The 21,899-nt window shown below is 33.7% G+C and overlaps 1 protein-coding gene across 4 annotated transcripts in view; it reads left to right on the top strand.

Moving 5' to 3' along the window:
* Positions 1-21,899, top strand: part of GALNT13 (polypeptide N-acetylgalactosaminyltransferase 13) — a 537,747-nt gene that overhangs the window by 291,095 nt on the left and 224,753 nt on the right. For all 4 annotated transcript variants that reach the window (XM_064287133.1, XM_064287134.1, XM_064287132.1 and 1 more), the window contains one exon: positions 9,444-9,561. In XM_064287133.1, the coding sequence (XP_064143203.1) occupies positions 9,444-9,561 (118 nt within the window). The remainder of the gene's footprint in view (positions 1-9,443; positions 9,562-21,899) is intronic.

Here is a 21,899-nt window from a genome sequence, read left to right as displayed (position 1 = left end):
ATTATATACTCATTTTTATCTTAGCTTTTTATTATGATATACAATGTATGAGAAATTTTATTAATACAGGCCAGACACTAACAGTCTGCTTATTATGTTATTTAACCATTGCAAATAACAACCTAAAGCTGACCTATAAAAAAATAAATAAATAAAAATAAAAAAAGCTGACCTATAGTCTCTCTAAATTTCTTTGGAGTTTTTCTCCAGAGACTAGTTATTTTCCAAGTAAGAATAAATAGAACTCTGATATATAAAAGGAAAAAAAAATTAGTGAGAAGGAAGAACATTTCAATAAGCTTGAAAGAAATTGCTTCTGAAGTAGTTTTAAAATTCACGGTAAAGTGTAGTCCATAGGTAGGTAGGTAGATAGGTAGATAGCTAGATTTTATATATATATATATATATATATAAATGTGTGTGTGTGTGTGTATATATATATATATATTTTTTTTCTTAACTCAGTCACTAATTATTTGGGGATCCTTGAACAAGTCACTTAAACAAATTGCACCTAAGTTTGATTGCTCAAATAATCAGTAGAGATTTTTGGATCTCTAAAATTTTTTTTTTTAAATATTACAGTTTTATTTTAAAAAATTAAATTGGACCCTGAAAACAATGAAAATAAAGCTAATGATAATCTTAGCAGATGTTTTCCTTTTTCTTAGTGTCTTGGTTATCTAGTGCTGCTATAACAGAAACACCACAAGTGGATGGCTTTAACAAAGAAAAATTTTTTTATTTTTTTTTACAGTAAAGTCAGCTTAAAGTCCAAATTCAGGGTGTCAGTTCCAGGGAAAGGCTTGATTTCTCCCTCTCTCTTTGTCTCTGCTCTGGAGGAAGGTCCTTGTCCTCAATCTTCCCCTGGTTGAGGAGATTCTCAGGTGCAGGCACCCCGGGTCCAAAGGACAGGCTCTGCTCCTGGTGCTGCTTTTTAGAGGTATGAAATCCGCAACTCTCTGCTTGCCTGCCTTTCCTTTTTATCTCCTGAGAGATAAAAGGTGGTGCAAGCCACACCCCAGGGAAACTCACTTTATATTGGATCAGGAATGTGACCTGGGTGAGGATGTTACAATCCCTTCCTAATCCTCTTTAGCTTAAAATTACAATCACAAATTGGAGGACAACCACACAACACTGTAAATCATGGTCCAGCCAAATTGATATGCACATTTTGGGGGGGGACATAATTCAATCCATGACATTTAGTAATAACAATATTTAAAATGTGTAGTAAATACTGTGTGCTGGTACTCTTTTAAGAGCATTATGTACATTAACTCATATAACCTCCATTTTACAAATGATGAAACTGAGGCACAGAGTTTATGTGACTTGCTGAAGGTCACACATTATGGTGCTGGTTTTTGAACCAGGTCAGTGGGCTATAAAATCCATACTCCTAAAACCTAAACATGGTTGCCTCTTATTACTCCCCTTGGCCTTTATGTGCTTTTCACACAAATAGTGGCAATTCTAGTGTGAAAGACAAGCTATAGTGTCTTCTTGGTGAAAATTCAGATGTTGCATTTTAACATTACTGAAAGATCAAATGTATTTTACAAAATTTCTGTTGATTTTTCAGCTCCTGGTAAAGATCTTTGATATTTTTTTCTGTGTGGAAATACTTACTATAGGGAATACTTTATTACTCTATATTGTTAAAAAGCTTTGTATTATAAATTCTAAAACACCATCAAACCCAAACCCAAAACTTCTACTAGATGATGTTGTTGTTGTTGTTAGGTGGTGTCAAGTTGTTCCAAATCATAGTGGCCCTGTGTACAAACAGAACGAAATACTGCCAGATCCTGCACCATCCTCATGATCGTTGTTATCCTTGAACCAATTGTTGTAGCCACTGTGTCAATCCATCTCATTGACGATCTTCCTCTCTTTCTCTGATCCTCCACTTTACCAAGCATGATGTCCTTCTCCGAGACTGGTCCCTCCTGATAACATGTCCAAGTTACGTGAGACACAGCCTTGCCATCCTTACTTCTAAGGTACATTGGCTATACTTCTTTCAAGGACAGATGTTTGTCCTTTTGACGGTCCATGGTATACTCAATATTCTTTGCCAACACCACAACTCAAAGGCATCAATCCTTCTTCTGTCTTCCTTACTCATTGTCCAGCTTTCACATGCATATGAGGCCATTGAAAAACCCATGGTTTGCATCATGCATACCTTAGTCCTCAGAGCGACATCTTTACTTTTTAACACTTTAAAGAGGTCTTTTACAGCAGATTTGTCCAATGCAATGCATCGTTTGATTTCTCGACTGCTGCTTCCATAGGTGTTGACTGTAGATCCATGTAAAATGAAATCCTTGAGGACTTCGATCTTTTCTCCATTTACCATGATGTTACTTATTGACCCAGTTGTGATGATAGGACCTTTAAAAAAAATCCTAGAATTAGTTCATGCATCTTTGTTACTCATCAGTTTAGCAGATGCAACTTTTTTTTTGTAATTTCAGAAATAAAATTGCAAGTAATTTTAACTTTTCGAATAGATTATTTTATGGTCATGAAGGTACGTGACTCATTTATTTAATTTATTTAATACATATCAATTATGAGTAATTCATTAAACCATTATATTAGCTATATCTATATAAACATACAGAAATAAATATAATACTCTATAAGAAGTGACAAGAGCCTTGAGAGAGAAAGAAATAAAAGGCTATAGAATTAGCTAGAAGAGGAAGATTTCATCCATATTGGGAGGCAAGGGCTTGTGTTAAAGGCAGGCTTCATGGAATGCATAGTGTTGTATTGACCTAAGAATAGAGCAATTTTGAACATATAAGGTGAATAAAAAAAAAAAAAGATATTCAGGTGGTAAAAGGATGTAAGAAAATGCACCAGGGTGGGAAAGTGTAAAGCATTTATTGATAACAACTAAACGTATTTTTAATGAATCAGAGTAGTTAAAAGGGTAGAATTTTCACCTTTCATGCTGGAAACCTGAGTTCAATTGCCAACCAGTGCACCTCAATTCCCAGCCACCACCTGTTTGTGCTGCTATAGGTTTAAGAGTTATGCTGGATAGGTTTCAGAGGCGCTTCCAGACTAAGAAGAACTAGGAAGAAAGGCCCAGCCATCTGGTTTCAAAAATTAGCCAGTGAAAACCCTATATATTAGAACAACCCAATTTGCAACCCATCATGAGGTTGGCTCGGGAACAGATATCATTTTGTTCCATTGTGTATGTGATCACCATGAAATCCAAAGTGAGGATTTGTGTATGCTAACTTGGTGGCAGCTAACAACAACAGAAGAGAGGAAAAACTTATTGGGTGGTGTGAGATCACTGATGCCAGGATAATAAGCTGAAATATATTCCTTAAAATGTTTTTGAACATCTGGTTAACATTTTTAGAACAGTTTTGATTTTTAAAAACTTAATCTGTCTATGGCTTGTGGAATAAATTATGGAGATAGCAAAATCTAAGGGCAAGAGTATTCCATTAGCAAACGAGAAATAATGAGGGCTAAAGTTGTAAAAAAAAAAAAAAAAAATTTTTTTTTTTTAAAGTTGTATAGGAAACCCTGGTGGTGCAGTGGTTAAGTGCAATGGCTGCTAACTTAAAGATTGGCAGTTTGAATGCACCAGGTACTCCTTGGAAACTCTTTGGGCAGTTCTACCCTGCCCTATAGGGTTGCTATGAGTCAGAATCAAACCGATGGCCATGGGTTCGATTTTTTTCTTTTTTGAAAGTTATATGGTGATTACGATACCAGAGAACAGAGTTAAGAGTAAAAAATATTTCAGGAAAAAGAGAAAGTAATTGGGGAATGAATATAGGCCAAAAATCAGGTGTTGAAAGGTGGTTTTGTCGTTTTATATTAGGATTCTGGCAGGAAATAGAGTGCACTGAAAGAAAAGCAGATGTGGAGAGGGTGGTAAATTCAAAATTCTATATTCTACATACAGAGCAGAGTAAGAAGTATATTTTAGAGGAAAATGTCTAGTGAGTAATTCAAAAAGCACAACTATGCAGAGGGAAGAAGTGAGAAAAAAATACAGATCAAGAGTCAGCCCCTTGGAAGTGACAGTTAAAGGCATATGATGAATGAGCTTAAACAGGTAGCATATAGAAAGAGGAAAGTGGCACTGGAGACCCTTAGGAGAACTGCATTTCAGGACGAAGGAAGATAATTATTAAATGTATATATCTGAAAAACAATATTATAATGATATTATACTTATGTCATAGATGCAGAAACTAAGATCTTGTCCAATATCTGATAGCCAGTAGGGGAAAGGAAAAGGAGGGGACATCAAGATGAATCACAAAATGAGTAGTCAAAAGGGTAGAAAGAATGCCTCCATCCATAGACCAATGCCATAGGAATGAGAGGCGAAAACAATTTTAAGCAGGACGGCTGATGAGTTGTGTTAAATGCTTTTAGAGGAGGATGGAAATGAAAGGCTGTAGTTCAAAAGGGACCTTTCAGAAAGACGTTATAGTAGATGAGGGACAGGATCCAGATTCTAGTTAGAAATTCAAGAGGAGATGAAGGGTTACATAGAAAATATCCTTTCAATAAGGATACCAATGAAGGGAATATATATATATATATGTCCTTGGTTTCAGTGAGTAGTAGGATGGACTAAAAATGTACTTTGGTTTAAGATGGAACATAACAGAGCACGTTTGTAAGCTCCAGGGGACAATCTAGAAACCAACGGTATGAAATATAAATGTAATAGTCAATGAGCGAGTGGTTGGATGAATAGTCAGGAAAGAGCTGGATAAGGGCACTAAGGTGATAGTCCCACAATGAGAGGAAAAGGGGATATTCTTTCCTCTGAAACAAGAAGGAAGAGGGGGAGGCAATGAAGGAGTTTAGATTCCACACATTAACTTAATCCCCCAGTATTGAGAAGAGTAAAAGTTTTGGGGAAAAAAATCAGTTAAAATGAGACAGGTGAACAAAATAAACGTAGATAAAAGTGTTGTTATCAATGCTGTGGACTAAGCAGAGCCTCAGTAGCATGGTTTTGTAGTATAACCAATTGGTCTCATTTTATTACTTTCCAGTGATTCTTTGTTTTAGAAACAGAAGTGGATGAAGTGAGGAGTAAGTTTACCTAGGCTCTGAGATTTACAAAAAGTGAATTGGGTCAGACAGGGACAGGGAACCAAGTGTGCTGAGCTAGGGTTTAGCTGACAGGGCAGAATACTGAAGAGGGGGTGAGAGGAGGGAAGCATAAAATTCCAATAGCGGCCAATTAATGTGAAAAAAAAAAAAAAACATAATAGCTGGATAAAGAATAAAAACATACTTCCATAAATTTGGAAAAAGAATTAAAACATAGGAAGTTGTGTTTAGAGAGACAGATTTCAGAGTTCAACATCTTGACTGTGAAGTAATTCAAATAATTTTGAAGCCAAAATGAGTGTGTGTGTATGGGGAGCTAAAATTAAATGAAAAGCACTTAGAAATGAGTACTTTTGGGAAGAATGAGGCCATGGTGCTCTAAGGGGTGTTAAAATGGACTTTAAAGTCCCCACATATGATGGGAAGAGCTGATGGGGAGAAGATTTGAGAGATATTTAACTCAACTGTTGAAGAATATTTGAGAGAGCTCAAGAAATGGTGAAAATGATGCAGATGTTTAAGGTGGTATGGGGACTAGAGTGAGGGGACTCTTAAGAGGTAACAATGAAAGGATGACTCATCTTTGAATTAGATGTTTGAGGATATTCAGAGGTATCGTCACTTTTGGAGAAGAGTGTTTTAGGCATTAGACCGTTTTCTAGAATTTCAAAAGGGTAGAAAAAAATTTAAAGGTTGAGCTAAAGACCACGTTGAGGTTCAAAGCACTGACGGAATTACTGAAGGCACAGTGGAAGAGACTATTTTATGAGTAAGTACGAATAGAGCGAGGTAAGATAAAATTGCACAAAAGAGCACTGAAATAGATTTATTATTCATTTACTCAAATGAATTTAGAAAGTGCTTACCACAGTGTATACATTGTACTGGGATTTGAGATCTGAAGACAAATAGTGGTAGAGATGCAATTTGTGTTTAAAGATTTATATATAAAACCTAGGGCTAAAGAACATAGGGAATTAGAGTTTGGCTCATGAAAAAATAGGGGAATGGGTAGAGTCAGGAAAAAATGCTAAACTGGATAGACTAATCTCTGTCATAGTTTAAAGCAGGACATTGGTCTTTTAAAGTGACACTAAAAACAGCTTCTGAGGTCCGCAGAAGACTACTGTGGTATTAATCTCAGGAGAGAAGCAGAGGCATGTGTGACTGCAAATCTCACCTCCCTTGCTCTGGGTCCACTGGTATAAATACCTCCAGGACATGCACCAAAGACACTTATCTGACCACAGAGAAACAGTTTTCCTAAGTTAGTAGATACCAAAAGTTATTAACACCTCCATTAGAAAGACTTACATATGAATCAACGATTCATTGTACTTTTTCTCAATTTGTGCCACATAATTCCAATAAAGAAGAAACAAGAAATTAGTTCAATAGGCTTTTGTTTAAATAATTAACTGCAATAAAAGCAACATATCACATAACCTTATTAAGTATTATATGCCTGGCACTGTGCTAAATATTTTGCCTGTATTAACTCAATTTGTCTTCATCTATTTACTATGTGGTAGTTAGTGTTCACAGCCATTGAATTTTTTTTTTTCTCAAACAAAATTGATTGAATTGGTTGGTTGCTTTGACATTGTATACAACAACTTGACAAATCAAATCATTCCAATTAATTCAACCCTAATCCAGGTTTTTAATTTGTTAGGCACTCTTGAACTCTTAAGGTCCATACAGGCATATGTAAATAAAGTATTAAACATATTACATAGCAGTTAACTTAGACAAAACACATTGCAAAGCACTGGCTATGGCTGCAGATGTTAAATATTACTTAATATGTCATTTTCAGACTGTGAGAGAGCTGACATTGAAAATTTGAAAAAAAAATCTAAAAGTGTCTTCAGAAAAATACAGGATTTTTTGAGGAATTGTAATCTTACTTTTTTTTTTCTTATTACTTTCAAGTGTAAGTAAAATTTATTTGAGTCATTGTTATGGTTTAAAAAATGCGTAATTTATTTTTACCCATTTATTATCTATTTTTCACATATTTATAGGAATGGTGACCAACTGTAAGAAACTCAGCATGTGTCTTATTTAAGTTCAAATGCATTAGTACTTTATTAGTAAGCAGATAAGTGGGTAGGCACTCGGAACTGACCATTAAAAATGCAGCACTTAACATTCTTAAGCACTCGGTTGCAATATGATTGGATAATTGCAGCAATTTTTGTCTCTCATTTTATGAAATAGACTATCCAGCACTGTAATACCTTATATAGTTATTGCCATAGAGTTCCAAAACCTCAGTTAGGTGAGGGTCATGGCTACTGCATAATTACTATATGTATAGCTTTGTTAGTGTTTCTCATTGTAATTCAGAAGGTCAGTGGTACTGTTCAAGACAGGAACCCAGCAAAACTGAAAGCGATAAAACAGCTCTGAGGCTGAGCAAGGCTCTGCTACTACACCTGATGGATGGTGATGGATGGTGAATTACCTGAGTATAAAACAGTGAGAGCACTGGGAAAAATACACAATTTCGCAATACGGTAGATGTCCAGGTACAATATTATTTGGTGGTTTTTCCATGGACTATACAAAAAAAAAAATTATATTTTTTATACTGTTTAATCACGGTGTTGGTGAAGAGTATTGAAGATACTATGGACTGCCAGAAGAACAAACAAATCTATCCTGGAGGAAGTACAGCCAGAATGCTCCTTAGAAGCGAGGATGGAAAGACTATGTCTCACATACTTTGGACGTGTTATCAGGAGGGACCAGTCCTTGGAGAAGTACATCATGCTTGCTAAAGTAGAGCGTTAGGGAGAAAGAGGAAGACCTTCAGTGAAATGGACTGACACAGTGGCTGCCACAATGAGCTCAAAAATAGCAACAATTGTAAGGGTGGTACAGGACTGGGCAGTGTATTGTTCAATTGTACATAGGGTAGCTATGAGTCAGATCCGACTCAATAGCACCTAACAACAATAACAGTATACTGTTTAAATAGAAGATATGAGCATAATCTGTGGCAGAGGAGGATATGATTTTGAGAAAAGCAATACATTTTTTAAAAAAATCTCACAGACTACTTGGATGAGCACTTTTCAAATCTAAATTAGTGGATCAGTGTTTCTCATCTTTGGCAGCATATTAGAATCACCTGGGAACTTTATAAAATACCAGATATCTGGCCCCACCCCAAACTAATTGAATCTGAATTTTTGGAGTGTGGGATGCAAGCAAGCATGGATATATTTTTTTAAAGGTGCTGCTAACATACTAGCAAGGTTGAGAACCACTATACTACTATTACAATATTGCTGTGGGTCGGAATGACTTTATGACACACAACAACAACAACATACTACTATTAGCATTCAAACATAATCCTGGCCAGTATGGATCCATTTTGGAAGAACTAGAATTTTCTTATTTAGCTTTAATTCACATTGCTTACATAGAAAGACTGGAATAGTTCATGCATTAATCATTGTCTTTATTGAATTAATCACTTTGAAACTTAACATTTTTAAGTTCCTACAGAGAAATTTTAAGTTCCTATAGAGAAATCCTTGGAAACTCTAGGGAGCAGTTCTACTCTGTCCTCTAGGGTCGCTATGAGTCGGAATCCACTCGACGGCAGTGGGTATAGAGAAATTTTAAATGTGAGAACCAAAAGACATTTATTCCTAGGGGAAAAAATATTTTAGATTTCATGCCAAATGTCTTTCTAAATTGCGGGAGAGTATATGGGATTTATGATTATCCATAGGGCTAATGATTAATTCTATTCTTTTTAATTAGGTAAAGAGAAGATAAACAATTAGATGTAATGCTCTTATGTTAAAAATATTTTTTGTGGTAATCATTAGATACTTATTTTCTATACATTATAACATTTAATAATTTACATAATTAAATAGGTTATTCATCTTTTCATAGAGAAAGCATGTCCATAGGTTCCTAGAGTTCACACTAAAATGACATATAATTATGTGACAAAAGATCAGAACTCGCACTAATTTCTCTTCACTATGCCTTTTAGAAGGAATGTAGATAGATGCCTCCGTCTTAAACAGCCAATGTTCCTTCCATTTATCTATTTGATCACTTCTAAGAAAAACATAAACTCATCTAAAATTAGTTCAATGAAAAATGTGAAATAAAATGCTATTTATTAATTTTAAAAACCTCATACCTTGGCTTTAAGTTTCCAGCTTGAAATTTTTTAGTACTTTCATTTTTTTTTAACTTAAAATGTCTAAACAGTACTTGCTGCAGTCTCATTAAACTCCACACATTGTTTTCAAAAGATATTCTTTTCTTTTTGTTTTTTCAACTAGGACCCCTACTATGGCTGGTGGCCTATTTTCTATTGACAGAAACTACTTTGAAGAGATAGGAACTTACGATGCAGGAATGGATATCTGGGGTGGAGAGAATCTTGAAATGTCTTTTAGGGTAATTGCAATTTATTTTACTTTTTGACACTGAACATACTATGCCATAGCATGCACATATCAGACCCAGTAATTTACTGTCAAATCTTTTTTTGCAAAGTGATGTAAATTACTGATTAGTTGATCATTTTAGTACATATTTAGAAGCTTTGCTAGAGTCTTATTGCATGCAGTTTTACTGTTAAATGGGAAATTATAGGTATTTTTAAAATTTTTAAAAAATAAGTATTTTATTCAGAGTAAAAAGACATCAGAGCTTTCAATTTTTGAAATAAAGAAGGGCATTATATTTTAAATAATGCAATACCCTACTAAATAACTTCGTGTTTTTGAACTGAAACTTGGAAGTGTTTATGTGAGCTGAATTTGAAAGTGCTGCCTGAGATTATTCTCAAACAACTTTAAGAGTGACCTGTGGATAAAGGAACTCTAGATGGTGCATTAAGTAACATGAATCATTTTAAATAATGCAAATTTATTTATTGAATGACCTTCCAAGTAAGAGAAAATTGGGGATTAATCCCTGGTAAATATACTAAGAAGCATGTAAATTATATTCATATTTTATTATATTCAACAATTTATTATGGACACATAAATGTGCCCCCATGCTAAGAGACAGATAAGCATTGACATATTTTTTTGTCTCCAAACCACATATTTATCATTTTAAAAAATAAGTTAATAATACTGCTGTTTTTTCCTTCCTAGAATTTAATGTAAAATATTTTAAACATTCTATCAATTTCCCCAAACTATTTGCATAACAAAATTATTACAATTTAGATATTTTTAACTATGAAGTTCAAGTTATGCCTTTTAATTTCTCATTTAGAAAGTTAAGATTTTTTGTAACTTAATATAATATGTGTGATGCTGTGTAAGAAAATGTCAAAATTTGGAAATAAGGTTTACTTTGACTTTCTATAATCTGAATGATCTAAGAAGTACTAGAATGACTTTGTTATACTATTCTTTTGCCTATAAACCTTCCTTATGGCTGAATGTCTGAGAATGCCATTTGTTAATGGAATTTTATTATTCTCATATTTACTTATAGACTTATAGTCTGATGGAACTTGAGTCCAAAAATACAGTACCATATTCAGTAATGTCTTGTCATGAGGCCCATGGTATATCTTTGCACAGCCCTTGGGGAAATTTGGGTCCCCAAACTTGTTACTCGGTGTAGTTCTCAAAGTGAAGAAAACAATAGATGATTTTTTTTTTAAGTCCATTCATCCAAAAGCTTAAAAATAATTGGCTTTTACTCTTAGATGTAATTATGAGACTATTGTTTCCTTATTCATCAACCAATACTCCTTGGGTGCTGTGCTGGAATTACGTTAGAAGAAACAAAAGCAACACAATAACACTGCTATTGCCTGTGATCACATTGCCTACTGTTTTCCTTTCTTTCCTAAAATTATGCATTTCTTTTCTTCTCACCTGCTAAACTTGTGTGATAACACAGAACATTATCAGAAAATGCAGCAGATATATAAATGAATAAAAAAAGGAATATTTAAGATGCTAATAGTTGATATAAACACCAAGGAGATAGAGGGAGTGCAACTGATGGCTCTAAGCATGACTAGATCCCTAGAAAATTACACGGATTTCTTGTGATTGGTTGTTTGGGGTTATTAAGAAATAAAATACTCTTGAGTGACTGTTTTTCAAATGTCTTTAAACATATGATTGTCTTTAGTTTCCATGTTTTCAATAGAAACAAAAGATATATTTTGGTTTTTATTAGACTCTTGATTTATGTTTTACTTTCCTGTTCATGACATGAATGTTTGTGCTTAATAGCTAGTGCCCCAACTGCGGAAAATATTGAGTAAGAAAATGCAAGAATAGTGCATTAGCAAAGAAATGAGACCCCCATTTCTCTTTAAATTAATTTGATGGAAAGAAGTATGACTTAGTAAAATGAGAGTATGTTGAGGATTTATTAACCAGAAGACCTGAGTCTAATATCCAGTTCAGTTGTTGCACAACAAACATGTATTGAACATGTAGTATGCTCTCCACATGCCGAGGGTACAGAGGTGAATAAGGTGTGATATTCTTTTACTCTCAAAGAACCATATTTTTATTTCAGAGATACATAGTTATTATTGACAAGAAACTGTAATAATTGCTTTTATAAATTTGTATGAGGTTTTCTTGTCACTTTCTTGTGAATATAGGCAAATAAATTAACCTCAACTGTAAAAGACAATTATGATAATAATGAAGTTATTGCAAATTTGTAGCTGTGGTCTACGTGAATTCTAGGTAAGTAAAAAAGATACAAATGTTTAGACTTTGCATCCATTTATGTATTTATTTACAACAGCATCACTTGATCTTTTATGCCCAAGAAAGTATAGGCACTTACAAGCATATGAAAATTTGATGAAAGATTAAAGGCAACAAAACCCAATTCTCGCATAGACCAGAGAGTTCCCATTATTGTCAATTAGACTGGAAACCTGGTAATTTATAGGCATTGGGCAGAGTACATAGAAGAGTCTAATAAGTTGAATACAAATGGTATAAAACTTAATGCAATTACTCAAATAGCAAGAGAAAGAGCTATAGCTAATAAGACAACCAGGAGAATGAAATGGAATCATAAAAACATATTCACTCAAAAGAAGATAGGAAAAGAGGGAACAAAGGAAGAAAGAATAAAAGACACAAATAGAAAAGAAAAAGCAAATTTTTTGCATCAATAATCATATTTAATGTAAATAATCTAAAAATTAAGATTAAAAGGTATAAATTCTCAGACTGAATAACAAAAGAAGATCCAACAATATGGTGTTTACAAAAAGCACACTTCATATGCAAAGACATACATAAATTAAAAATATGGTAGAACATACACCATGCCAATACTACTCAAAAGAACGATATTTCAGAGGAAAGTATATTTCCCTAGGGAGAAAAAAAAATCATTTCAAAATGATAATAAGGGCCAGTTCATTAAGAGGACATAGCAAACTTAAATGTTTATATATCTAATAACAAAACTTCAAAATACATGAAGAAAAACTGATAAAAGTACAAGGAGAATTGGATAAATTGAAAATGATACTGGGAGGTTTAATACTCTTAATAATTTATTGAAAAGGTAGACGGAAAACCAGTAAGATATGGAATATTTGAACAACCCTACCAATTTGACTCAACTGGCTTTTATAGAGCACTCCTCTCAACAATGGTCAAATATACACTCTCCATGTGCACACAGAACATTTAATAATATAAACTATTTTCTGGGTCATAAGTCAAATTTTAAGAAATATGATAAGATTCAAGTTATTGAGAGGTATTCTCTGACCACAATGGAATTAACCTAGAACTTAACAATAGAAAGATCTCTTGAAAATCTTCAAATATTGGGAAACTACATAACATACTTCTAAATAACCTGTGGGTCAAAGAAAAAATCAAAAAGAAAATTAATAATATCATGAATTGCATGAAAATGAAAACACAGCATATCCACATTTGTGGAGCCACTAAAGAAGTACTAAGGGGGGAATTTATATTATTTAATACCTATATTAGAAAAGAAGAGAGGTCTAAAATTAGTGACTTCAGCTTCCATCTTCAGAAACTGGGGGGGAAAAAAAAAAAAAAAGCAAAGTAAACCCAAAGTAAATGGAAGAAATATCAAAGCAAAAATCAATGAAATAAAAACAGGAAACTTTAGAGAAAAGCAATAAAACCAAAAGCTGTTTCCTTAAAAAGAATCAATAAAATTGATAAATTTCTATCCAGATTTAATAGGAAAAATTGAGAGATGGCACAAATAAATTACCAGTATTTGTAATTGGAGAGATGACATCACTTTGAAGTCTATAGATGTATAAAGAATTATAAGGGACTATTATGAACAAACAACAGTATGCAAATAAACTCAACAACTTAGTAAAATGGACAACTTCCTTAAAAACACAAAATATCAAAACTCACAAGAGGGGATAACCTGAATAGCCCTATATTTATTAAAGAAATGGAACTTGTAGTTAAATATATATATATATGTGTATATATATATACACAACCCCAAAATAAATCTCCATATCCAGATGACTTCACCCATACATTCTGCTAACATTTTGGGTCAAAATAAAAACGATTCTTCCCAAACGGTTTTTTGGAAATTGAAGAGGAAATAATACCTTTCAAATAATTCTATGAGGTCAGTGTTACTCAGATACCAAAACCCGACAAAGAAAATTACAAGAAAACAAAACTATAGACCAATATCCTTTATGAACATACCAAAAAAACCAAGCCCACTGCCGTCGAGTAGATTCTGACTCATAGCGACCCTATAGGACAGAGTAGAACTGCCCCATAGAGTTTCCAAGGAGTCCCTGGTGGATTTTATGAACATAGATGTAATAAATTCTAAATAAAACATTAAGAAATCAAATATAATGATACGTAAGTTATCAAAATCAAGACCAAGTGGATTCATACCAGGAATGCAAGGTTGGTTTAACATTAAAAAAGTCTATCACTGTAATTCATCATGTGAACTAAAAGAGAAAAAATAAAATGATTGCTTGAATAGATGTAGAGAGACTATTTGACAAAACCCAACTTGTATTCCTTATTTAAAAAGAAAAAAAAAAAAAAACTTTTTTTAGCTCTGAGCAAAGTAATTATAGAGGGGAGCTTCCTCAACCTGATAAAGGGTATGTACAAAAAAGCCTGCCTAATATTTAATATTTCAAAACTAAATGCTTACCCCCTAAGATAAGTAAAAGATAAGGATGTGGGCTCTTACTACTTCAAGCCAACATTGTAATGGAGGCAAGGGCTGGAGGAAGGAATTACCAAGGGACACGTGAAAACTTTGAGGGGTCATGGATATATTCATTATCTTAATAGTGGTGATGATTTCATAGGTAGATGCATATGTCATTAGTTGTTATATGGTACAATTTAAATATATACAGTTTATTATATATCAATTATACTTAAATAAAGCTGTTAAAAAATTAAAATACACGCACACACAAAAAGTGGTTTCTTCCAACTGTAGATGTCTCTACTTCAGGACAGATTCTCAGTATTTCATAGCCCAGTTACTTTTAATCATTCCTGTTGACCTGATTCTAACAATCTACCTCTCAGACTGCTTCATGGATTAAAAGGAATAATATATTTTAAAGCTTTTTATAAACCGTATTGTACTATGGATATTTAGTTTTATTATTATCAGTACCATTAAAATTATAATCTGTGTTAACAATAACAAATATTTTAATTAATGGGGTGGAATTAAACATCCCAATTTTCTTTCTCTTCTAAATCACAAGAACAGCATGTTTATTTGAAAAACATAACCAAGTGTCTTATAATGTGAAATCCATTTATTTCCAAATTGCTCAAGCAATGAATTGCAAAAGAAAGGAGAGCTGACAAAGTAAAAAATGGAAAGATGAAAGGCAGAGGTTCCCATTGAACAGAATAGTATGATAAATGAGGTGGAAAAGTTTGTAGACCTTTGGGGATTATAGTGTCCAGTTTTTTTAAAGTATTAGGTGAACATAAAGGATTTTCTAGAAATGTCCACACGATTCAATTTTGACAAGTGAAAATGTCAGTCATAATCATTTTGGGCAGAAATCCATTTACACAAAATCTCCCTGAGTTATTTCTTTTAGATTGCATTGCCTTTTTTAAAAACTAATGAATTCAAATATGATCACAGTGGACTATCATTGCATAAAACTTGAGTCCTTTTGTTTTATTTTAGCAGTTGTAGAAACCAGACCATAGTGGAATATTTCAGTTAAGTGAACTTGACTGAACTAAGTTCATGTATTTTCCACAGTTTCAGTGGAGATGGTTTTGTGGTATATTTTCCTTTAGATATGATAAAGTGTTCTCTTAACGTTAATATAGATATTTATTAGCCTCTTTAAAAAAAGGCTAAGATATTATAAACTGAGATCATGTTTATGTGTAGCCTCCTTAAAGAATATAAACCAATATTAATAATTCAGCATAGCAAACTTCTCTCTGGTTACCTATTTTGTTCAGGCCAAACCTTAAATACATTGCAAATAGATCGAATTGATTTTTTAGCTTCTGTGCTTAAAATTAGATTTTCTGGCATCTAGACCACCTTTTTGTCTTAAACCATTGCTATTCCAAGAAGGGTTTGTTTAATTTAAATCACAAAGTTAAATATCTCTATTTCAGGGGTAACTGAGACAGTACTTCTATAGACTGTATCACATCTATTCTATATTTTAAAAGCATTAGATCAGGAGATACCAGCTGTGAGGATATAAAAAATCCCCATTTTCCAACTTTTTTGTTCAGTTCTGATATCAGCCTTCCATGTTATGCTTCTTTCTCTGACACTAGCCACCTGGGGCTAGGTCAGATCACACAAGTTAAAAGAACACAGTCCTTCAGCCCACCAAATAGGCAAACACCAGCCATAAGCTCAGGGCCTCACTAAGCTCCTTCACTTCTGACCTGCCAGCTCCCAGTGCTCCTTAGGGTTCAATAACTCACTGGAACAACTCACAGAACTCAGAAAGTGCTATACTTAATGATTACAGATTTACCACTGTGAAAAGGATATAAATCAGGATCAGCACAAAGAAGAGATAGTACAAGGCCACAAAGGGTTCCCAATGTGAAGCCTTGTGTCCCAAAGGGCGCTATACGTTCCCACATGCATTGATGTCTCTCACCAACCAGGAAGCTCATGGAGCTTTGATGCCTAGAGTCTTTATTTGCTTCATTGCATAGTTGTGATTTGGGTCTCACTGCATAGGCATGACGAGGGCCTCACTGCACATGCATGATTGAGCCCTCATTACATAGGCATGTTGATACCCATAGACATCATTAATTAAATCATGTCCCTTTCCCTCCATGTGATTAGCTGATATCAGGCTACTAAATGAGTTTTGTGGCCTGGACAGCACCTCCCTTTTGCCGCCGCCCCCCCCGCCCCCCGCCACCACCCAACCCATTTGCACAAATCCTGAAGTGTTTTCTGGAGGTTTTAGATAATGAAGCCACTCAGTCACTCAGGCAATTCCAAGGATTATCTCTCAGTACACAAAAACAAAGGCCAAATTACTTTATTATATAAGGTCATTTTTAGTCTCACAGGTAGAAACTTTGACTAAGCATTATCTTCATTCAAAGATTCCTGACAGCTAAATCAAACCATTTTATTACATTTTATTAAATCCTTGTTCAGATGAAAGGAAACATAGATGTCCATCTATAAAGATGGAACTTAGCACTAGAGGCTAAAAGGCATCACGCATGAAATACAAAAATAATAGCAAATGTCTTAACGTATTTTCTGGGGTGTTCTACAAGAAAATGTTCAAATTTCATTTTTTCCAATGATTTGATCTTTAAAGGAATATATCTTAAAAGAAGATAGGCTATTATTTGGACTTTCTCTCTTAGACTATCATTTAGATATTTTCTCTTAAATATAAGTTGTCTTAATGTAGTCTAGCTTAACTGTTGGCTAATTCACATTTGAATTATGAGTTGCCATATATAACTTCCCATTAATTAAAAGTAGAACCCACATACTAAAGATGCAGACAAATAGGTGTTAATATTAGTGGCCAGTCATGAAACCTAAAAAATATTAACATTTCCTCTTGCTGAAGCTTACCCCATTTCTTCATAGTTTTAGTTTACAGAATTGCTCGTAAGGTAATTAGAGGGAAAAAAATAAATAAAACTTTGTAGAGATTAAAATGTAATCAAGGTATAAATTTCCTGGATATTTTTGAGTGTACTATTTGATATCTATTCATCCCATGAATAATTGACAATTACCTGCTATCTGGCCAACAAAAGATAAGCCTTATAACAGGTCTGTTGGAACTAAACACAGAAAGAAACTAAATCTTACAGGGGAGCAAAATTTGAATTTGTTAGGGATGGTGTGAGGACATAGAAAATGGAAAGAAAAATCCTAACTGGAACTTTGGGAAAATTAGACCATGTTTAAACTGAGTGTGGAAGAATAAGTAGAAGTGAAATTTGCAGAGACTACTAAGAAAGAATTTTAGGCACAGAATACCACAAATATGACAAACTCGAACATGAATGATACTCATGCTACTTTTTCATGAGCTCATAAAATTGTTTTATTTGAGTGTTTCTCTGGAGGGTTGCAAGTGTATATCTCCCAACTTGCAAAAATACTAATGTCTAGCCCATTCTGTCTACTCTGGCGGCAAAGTGAATAAGCATTCTTCTCTAACCAAAAGGTCAGCAGTTCAAATCTACCACCCTCTACTTGGAAACCCTATGGGGCAGTTCTACTCTGTCCTATAGAGTTGCTATGAGTAGGAATCGACTGGACAGCAATTGGTTTGGGTTATATATATATATATATATATATTTATGTGTATATGAATTTATATGAGTGTGAATAATTAAATATTCACAAAGATTCAAAATGTTTGTGTCTGACAGTCATTATTATCAAGGATACTATGTGATAATAAATGTAGAGATAAAAAAGATTACAGCGTAAGGGTCTTTATTGCAAATAAGTGCTGAGTGGTACTCCCCATACATTCTGAAAGTGTTGAGATGGGTAGCCAAGAAAATTAGGGAATTATTGAACTCTGAAAGACAGATAGGAATTCAATGCATAAGAAGTGGAAGAAATGGAATGAAAATGGTACAAAAATAATAATGTATAAAATATACATTTTATTTCCATTAATGTATAAAGCAGAGAAGAGTGATATTTTTACAGGTTTTTTTTTTTTTTTTTTCCCCAGAAATACACAATTCTACTCTGTCCTGTAGGGTCACTATGAGTTGGAATCAACTCGATGGGGATGAGTTTTTTTTTTTTTTTTTTTTAATTCGGAAATGCAAATTGGAAATACATTGTTGGGAAGGTTTTTCACTGGAGTTGGGAAAGTTTTTCTCCTGTCTCCTTACATCATACCATTAAAAGCTACATGAAATGAGAAATGAATTAGCTTCAGAAATTAATTTCCAAACTATGATAAAAAACAACATGTTCGACAATGTTGTTCTTTAAAAAAAATACAGGGGTATTTCTAATATGCCACACAGAATTTCCCTGAATATAACAATAAATTAGGTGTGTCTGACTCTTTAGTGGATTTTCAGTATCTTGAGACACCAACAATTTTGTTAGAGACAGTTCTCTGGAATGTCACTTTGGGGAAACACACTCAAATTTTGATACTGTTTTGTGATCCTTCTAGGCTCATGTGCACAGAGAGGCCATACCTACCCACATTACCTTTAAAAATCTTTTTGGCCCTTCTGACCCCAGATCTGAAGGACCTCAGTTTAACTGTTTGGATTTACAACCTTAAAAAGAGCTATATGATGAATGTTAGTGTGTTCAGAATTATTGGATAAGAAAGTTTGACACATTCTGACATGTCTATATTTTACTAGAGCCTCCCATTAAGTGTGCTTAATCATTAAAAAACGGTCGTTATCCTGCTGATTTACACATATAATGCCTGAAATATTCTGAAAATGGAATGTTTCAGGGGTTTTTTTTTGTTTTGTTTTTTGTTCCCCTTCCCCTAAATATATACAGCCATGAATTGGCTTTGCATAATTTATGTTATAAAGTTAAGGTTCCATGGTTCTATTTTTCTTATATAAAAAGGGAAAGTTAAAGTCATAATCTCCAAAATACTTCTAGTTATGAAATTTTAAGAACTGCTTATATATTCAGTGTGATTAAATGAGATTAATCTGTCAATAAATAAAAAAAAAAGGTTGAAAATATTTCACTCAGGAAATTTACTCATTAACTATAAAATAGTTACTTTGTGCCAGTAGATGGACATATGGACATAACAAGCTAAAGATGGAGTCCCTGGTCTCACGGAGCTTATGTTAGAGGAAGATGATTGATGATAAATGAATAAATAGGAAAATTAATCTGTTAATTTCAGATAATGATGAGTGCCTTAAAGAAATTAAATGAAGTAGAGTGGTTGTGAGTGACAGAGATGGAGAGTGGGGGATGGAGCAGTGCATTACTTAGCATTGTCAGGGAAGACCTCTAAGGGGACATTTGAGCTGAGGCTAAAATGACAGAAAGGATCCAGCTTTGTGAGGATTGGCAGGGTAACTGTGAAATGAGGAGCTGAATTCTCTCCTTCCAGGTCTATGGGATCACAAATATCCTAAAACTGTTGGTAAGGGAAAGCTTTCATATTCAAGGGTTAAGGAAAAATTCATTCTTTCAGAATAATGTTTTGGTTGATTGGTTTTCAGCCAACATGTAATGTGTACCTACTATGTACCAAGCACTTGATAGGTATGAGGCGTATAGAAGTGTACACAGCAGACAAAGCCATGTTCTCTAGGAATTTATGTTTTGATAAGGTTTTATATTTGAGTAGCACTTCATAGGTTCTTTTACACTTATTATGATGGATCCCAGCATGAATTAAATATATAGTTTTTATTTCCATAAATTTTGTGGTTTTTTATGTTCAATGCATCTGTAATATGTGTGCATTATACTTGAGCTCACCTCTGTGTAGTAGCCAGGTATCAATCTACCTTCATTTTACCCATTAGTCAGTATAAATAGCTGTATACCTATAACTGCACTAGACTCCTTGGATGACATATATACAAACTTCGGTTCTTGACCTCAGTCAATTTAGAGATATGTAAACTAACAAATAGAACATGGCAGCCCAGTGTGATCTAGGTATCATTTGAAGGTATAGGGTAAGTTCCACAAAGGGAAAGATTGCTGTGGCCTAGGACAGTCAGGGACTGATTTGTAAATTAAAAACTGAAGGGTCTTGTCCTGTAGACAGCAGAGAAAAGCAAGGGCTAGAAATCACGAGCTCTCATTTTACAAGGTATACTCTCATGTTCCTCTTTTGTGCTTTGAGCAATGCCTAAATTTGGGCTAGAATATCTGATCCCTCTCACCTTTAGTTTTCCCCCTGGAAAAGTACATGAATGAAGTATCGCTAAACCATTAAATAAGTATTTTGCAGAACTAGATTCAAATGACAAAACTAATGAAGTATCTATCGAAAACTCAATAAACTGCCCCTGATATTTTATATATACCTACATTTAAACCCTTAAAAATTTCTAAAACAAAATTACAAACTATTATTTCTATATATATGCATTCAGTTAGGAAACCTACTGCACCTTGCTTAGCCAAAATTAATGCATTCAAAATTGAATTTATGTATTTTTTATTAAAGAGCCAAATTTAAATCTCTATGGCAACTGCCACAGTAAATGTACAACATCTTAAGCTATGATTATACTGTCACACTTAGTGATGTCTATCTTAAGTAGATGACTACCAATCATTTCACTGTTGCTCTAGTGAGCCAGAAATGTAGTTAAAAAAGGAAACCAATTATAAGATTTATTTAAATAAGGCAGAACAATTTCAGCAATAGCAAATTCTAGATACTAGGAATGACTCTAGGGTGTGAGGTAATGTTGAGGGAAGACTTTGATCCTACAGTTCAGAAATTGAGCATTAAGTACCAATGACACTAAGGATTATCACTGAAAAGCTAGCTGATGAATTTCAATAGATTTTTTTAATTACTCTTAAAAATTATCTCCAGTTTAACAGTTCTAACTACATTTATAGTTATTCAAAAACCTGTTGCCATCAAGTCGATTCGGACTCAGAGCAACCCTATAGGACAGAGTAAAACTGCCCAATATGGTTTCTAAGGAGCTCCTGGTAGATTCAAATTGCCAACCTTTTGGTTAGTAGCCATAGCTCTTAACCACTAAGCCACCAGGATTTCCAATGATTCAAACTTGTAGCCGGATCTCTGACACTGGAGTAGGGCATGCAGGACATATTTTAGTATGTAGGTATATTATGGTGGCAACAAGGAAGTGCTAGTATTCTATGCTCAACTTAATGAATTATAAATTCTTTAAATATTTTATAATCAAATTAGACATTGGTTTATACTGAAAATATGCTAAAATTGCAACAAAAATTTTGGCACAGAATTACTAGCACTTGCCTATTGCCACCATAATGTACTTACATACTAAAATATGTCCTGCATGCCCTTACTCCAGTGTCAGAGAGCTGGCTACAGCTTTCCACATATTTAATTATTACAGTGCCCATCTATATGCAATCCCTGTGCTATACTTTTTTTTTTTCTAATTGGTCAACTACATTCTATATTTTCATTTTTTAATTCTGTATTTAAATTGGTCAACAATTTTATCTTTTATGTTTTTGATTGATTAAACAGACTTTTTGGATTTGAGGAGTCCTCATAACTTCTGGAATTACTGAAT

The sequence above is a fragment of the Loxodonta africana genome, chromosome 6, assembly GCF_030014295.1.
Source record: "Loxodonta africana isolate mLoxAfr1 chromosome 6, mLoxAfr1.hap2, whole genome shotgun sequence".
In the NCBI taxonomy this organism is placed as follows: Eukaryota; Metazoa; Chordata; class Mammalia; order Proboscidea; family Elephantidae; genus Loxodonta; species Loxodonta africana.
Note: the sequence above shows the minus strand (reverse complement) of the source record. Positions and strands in the feature narration are given on the sequence as shown.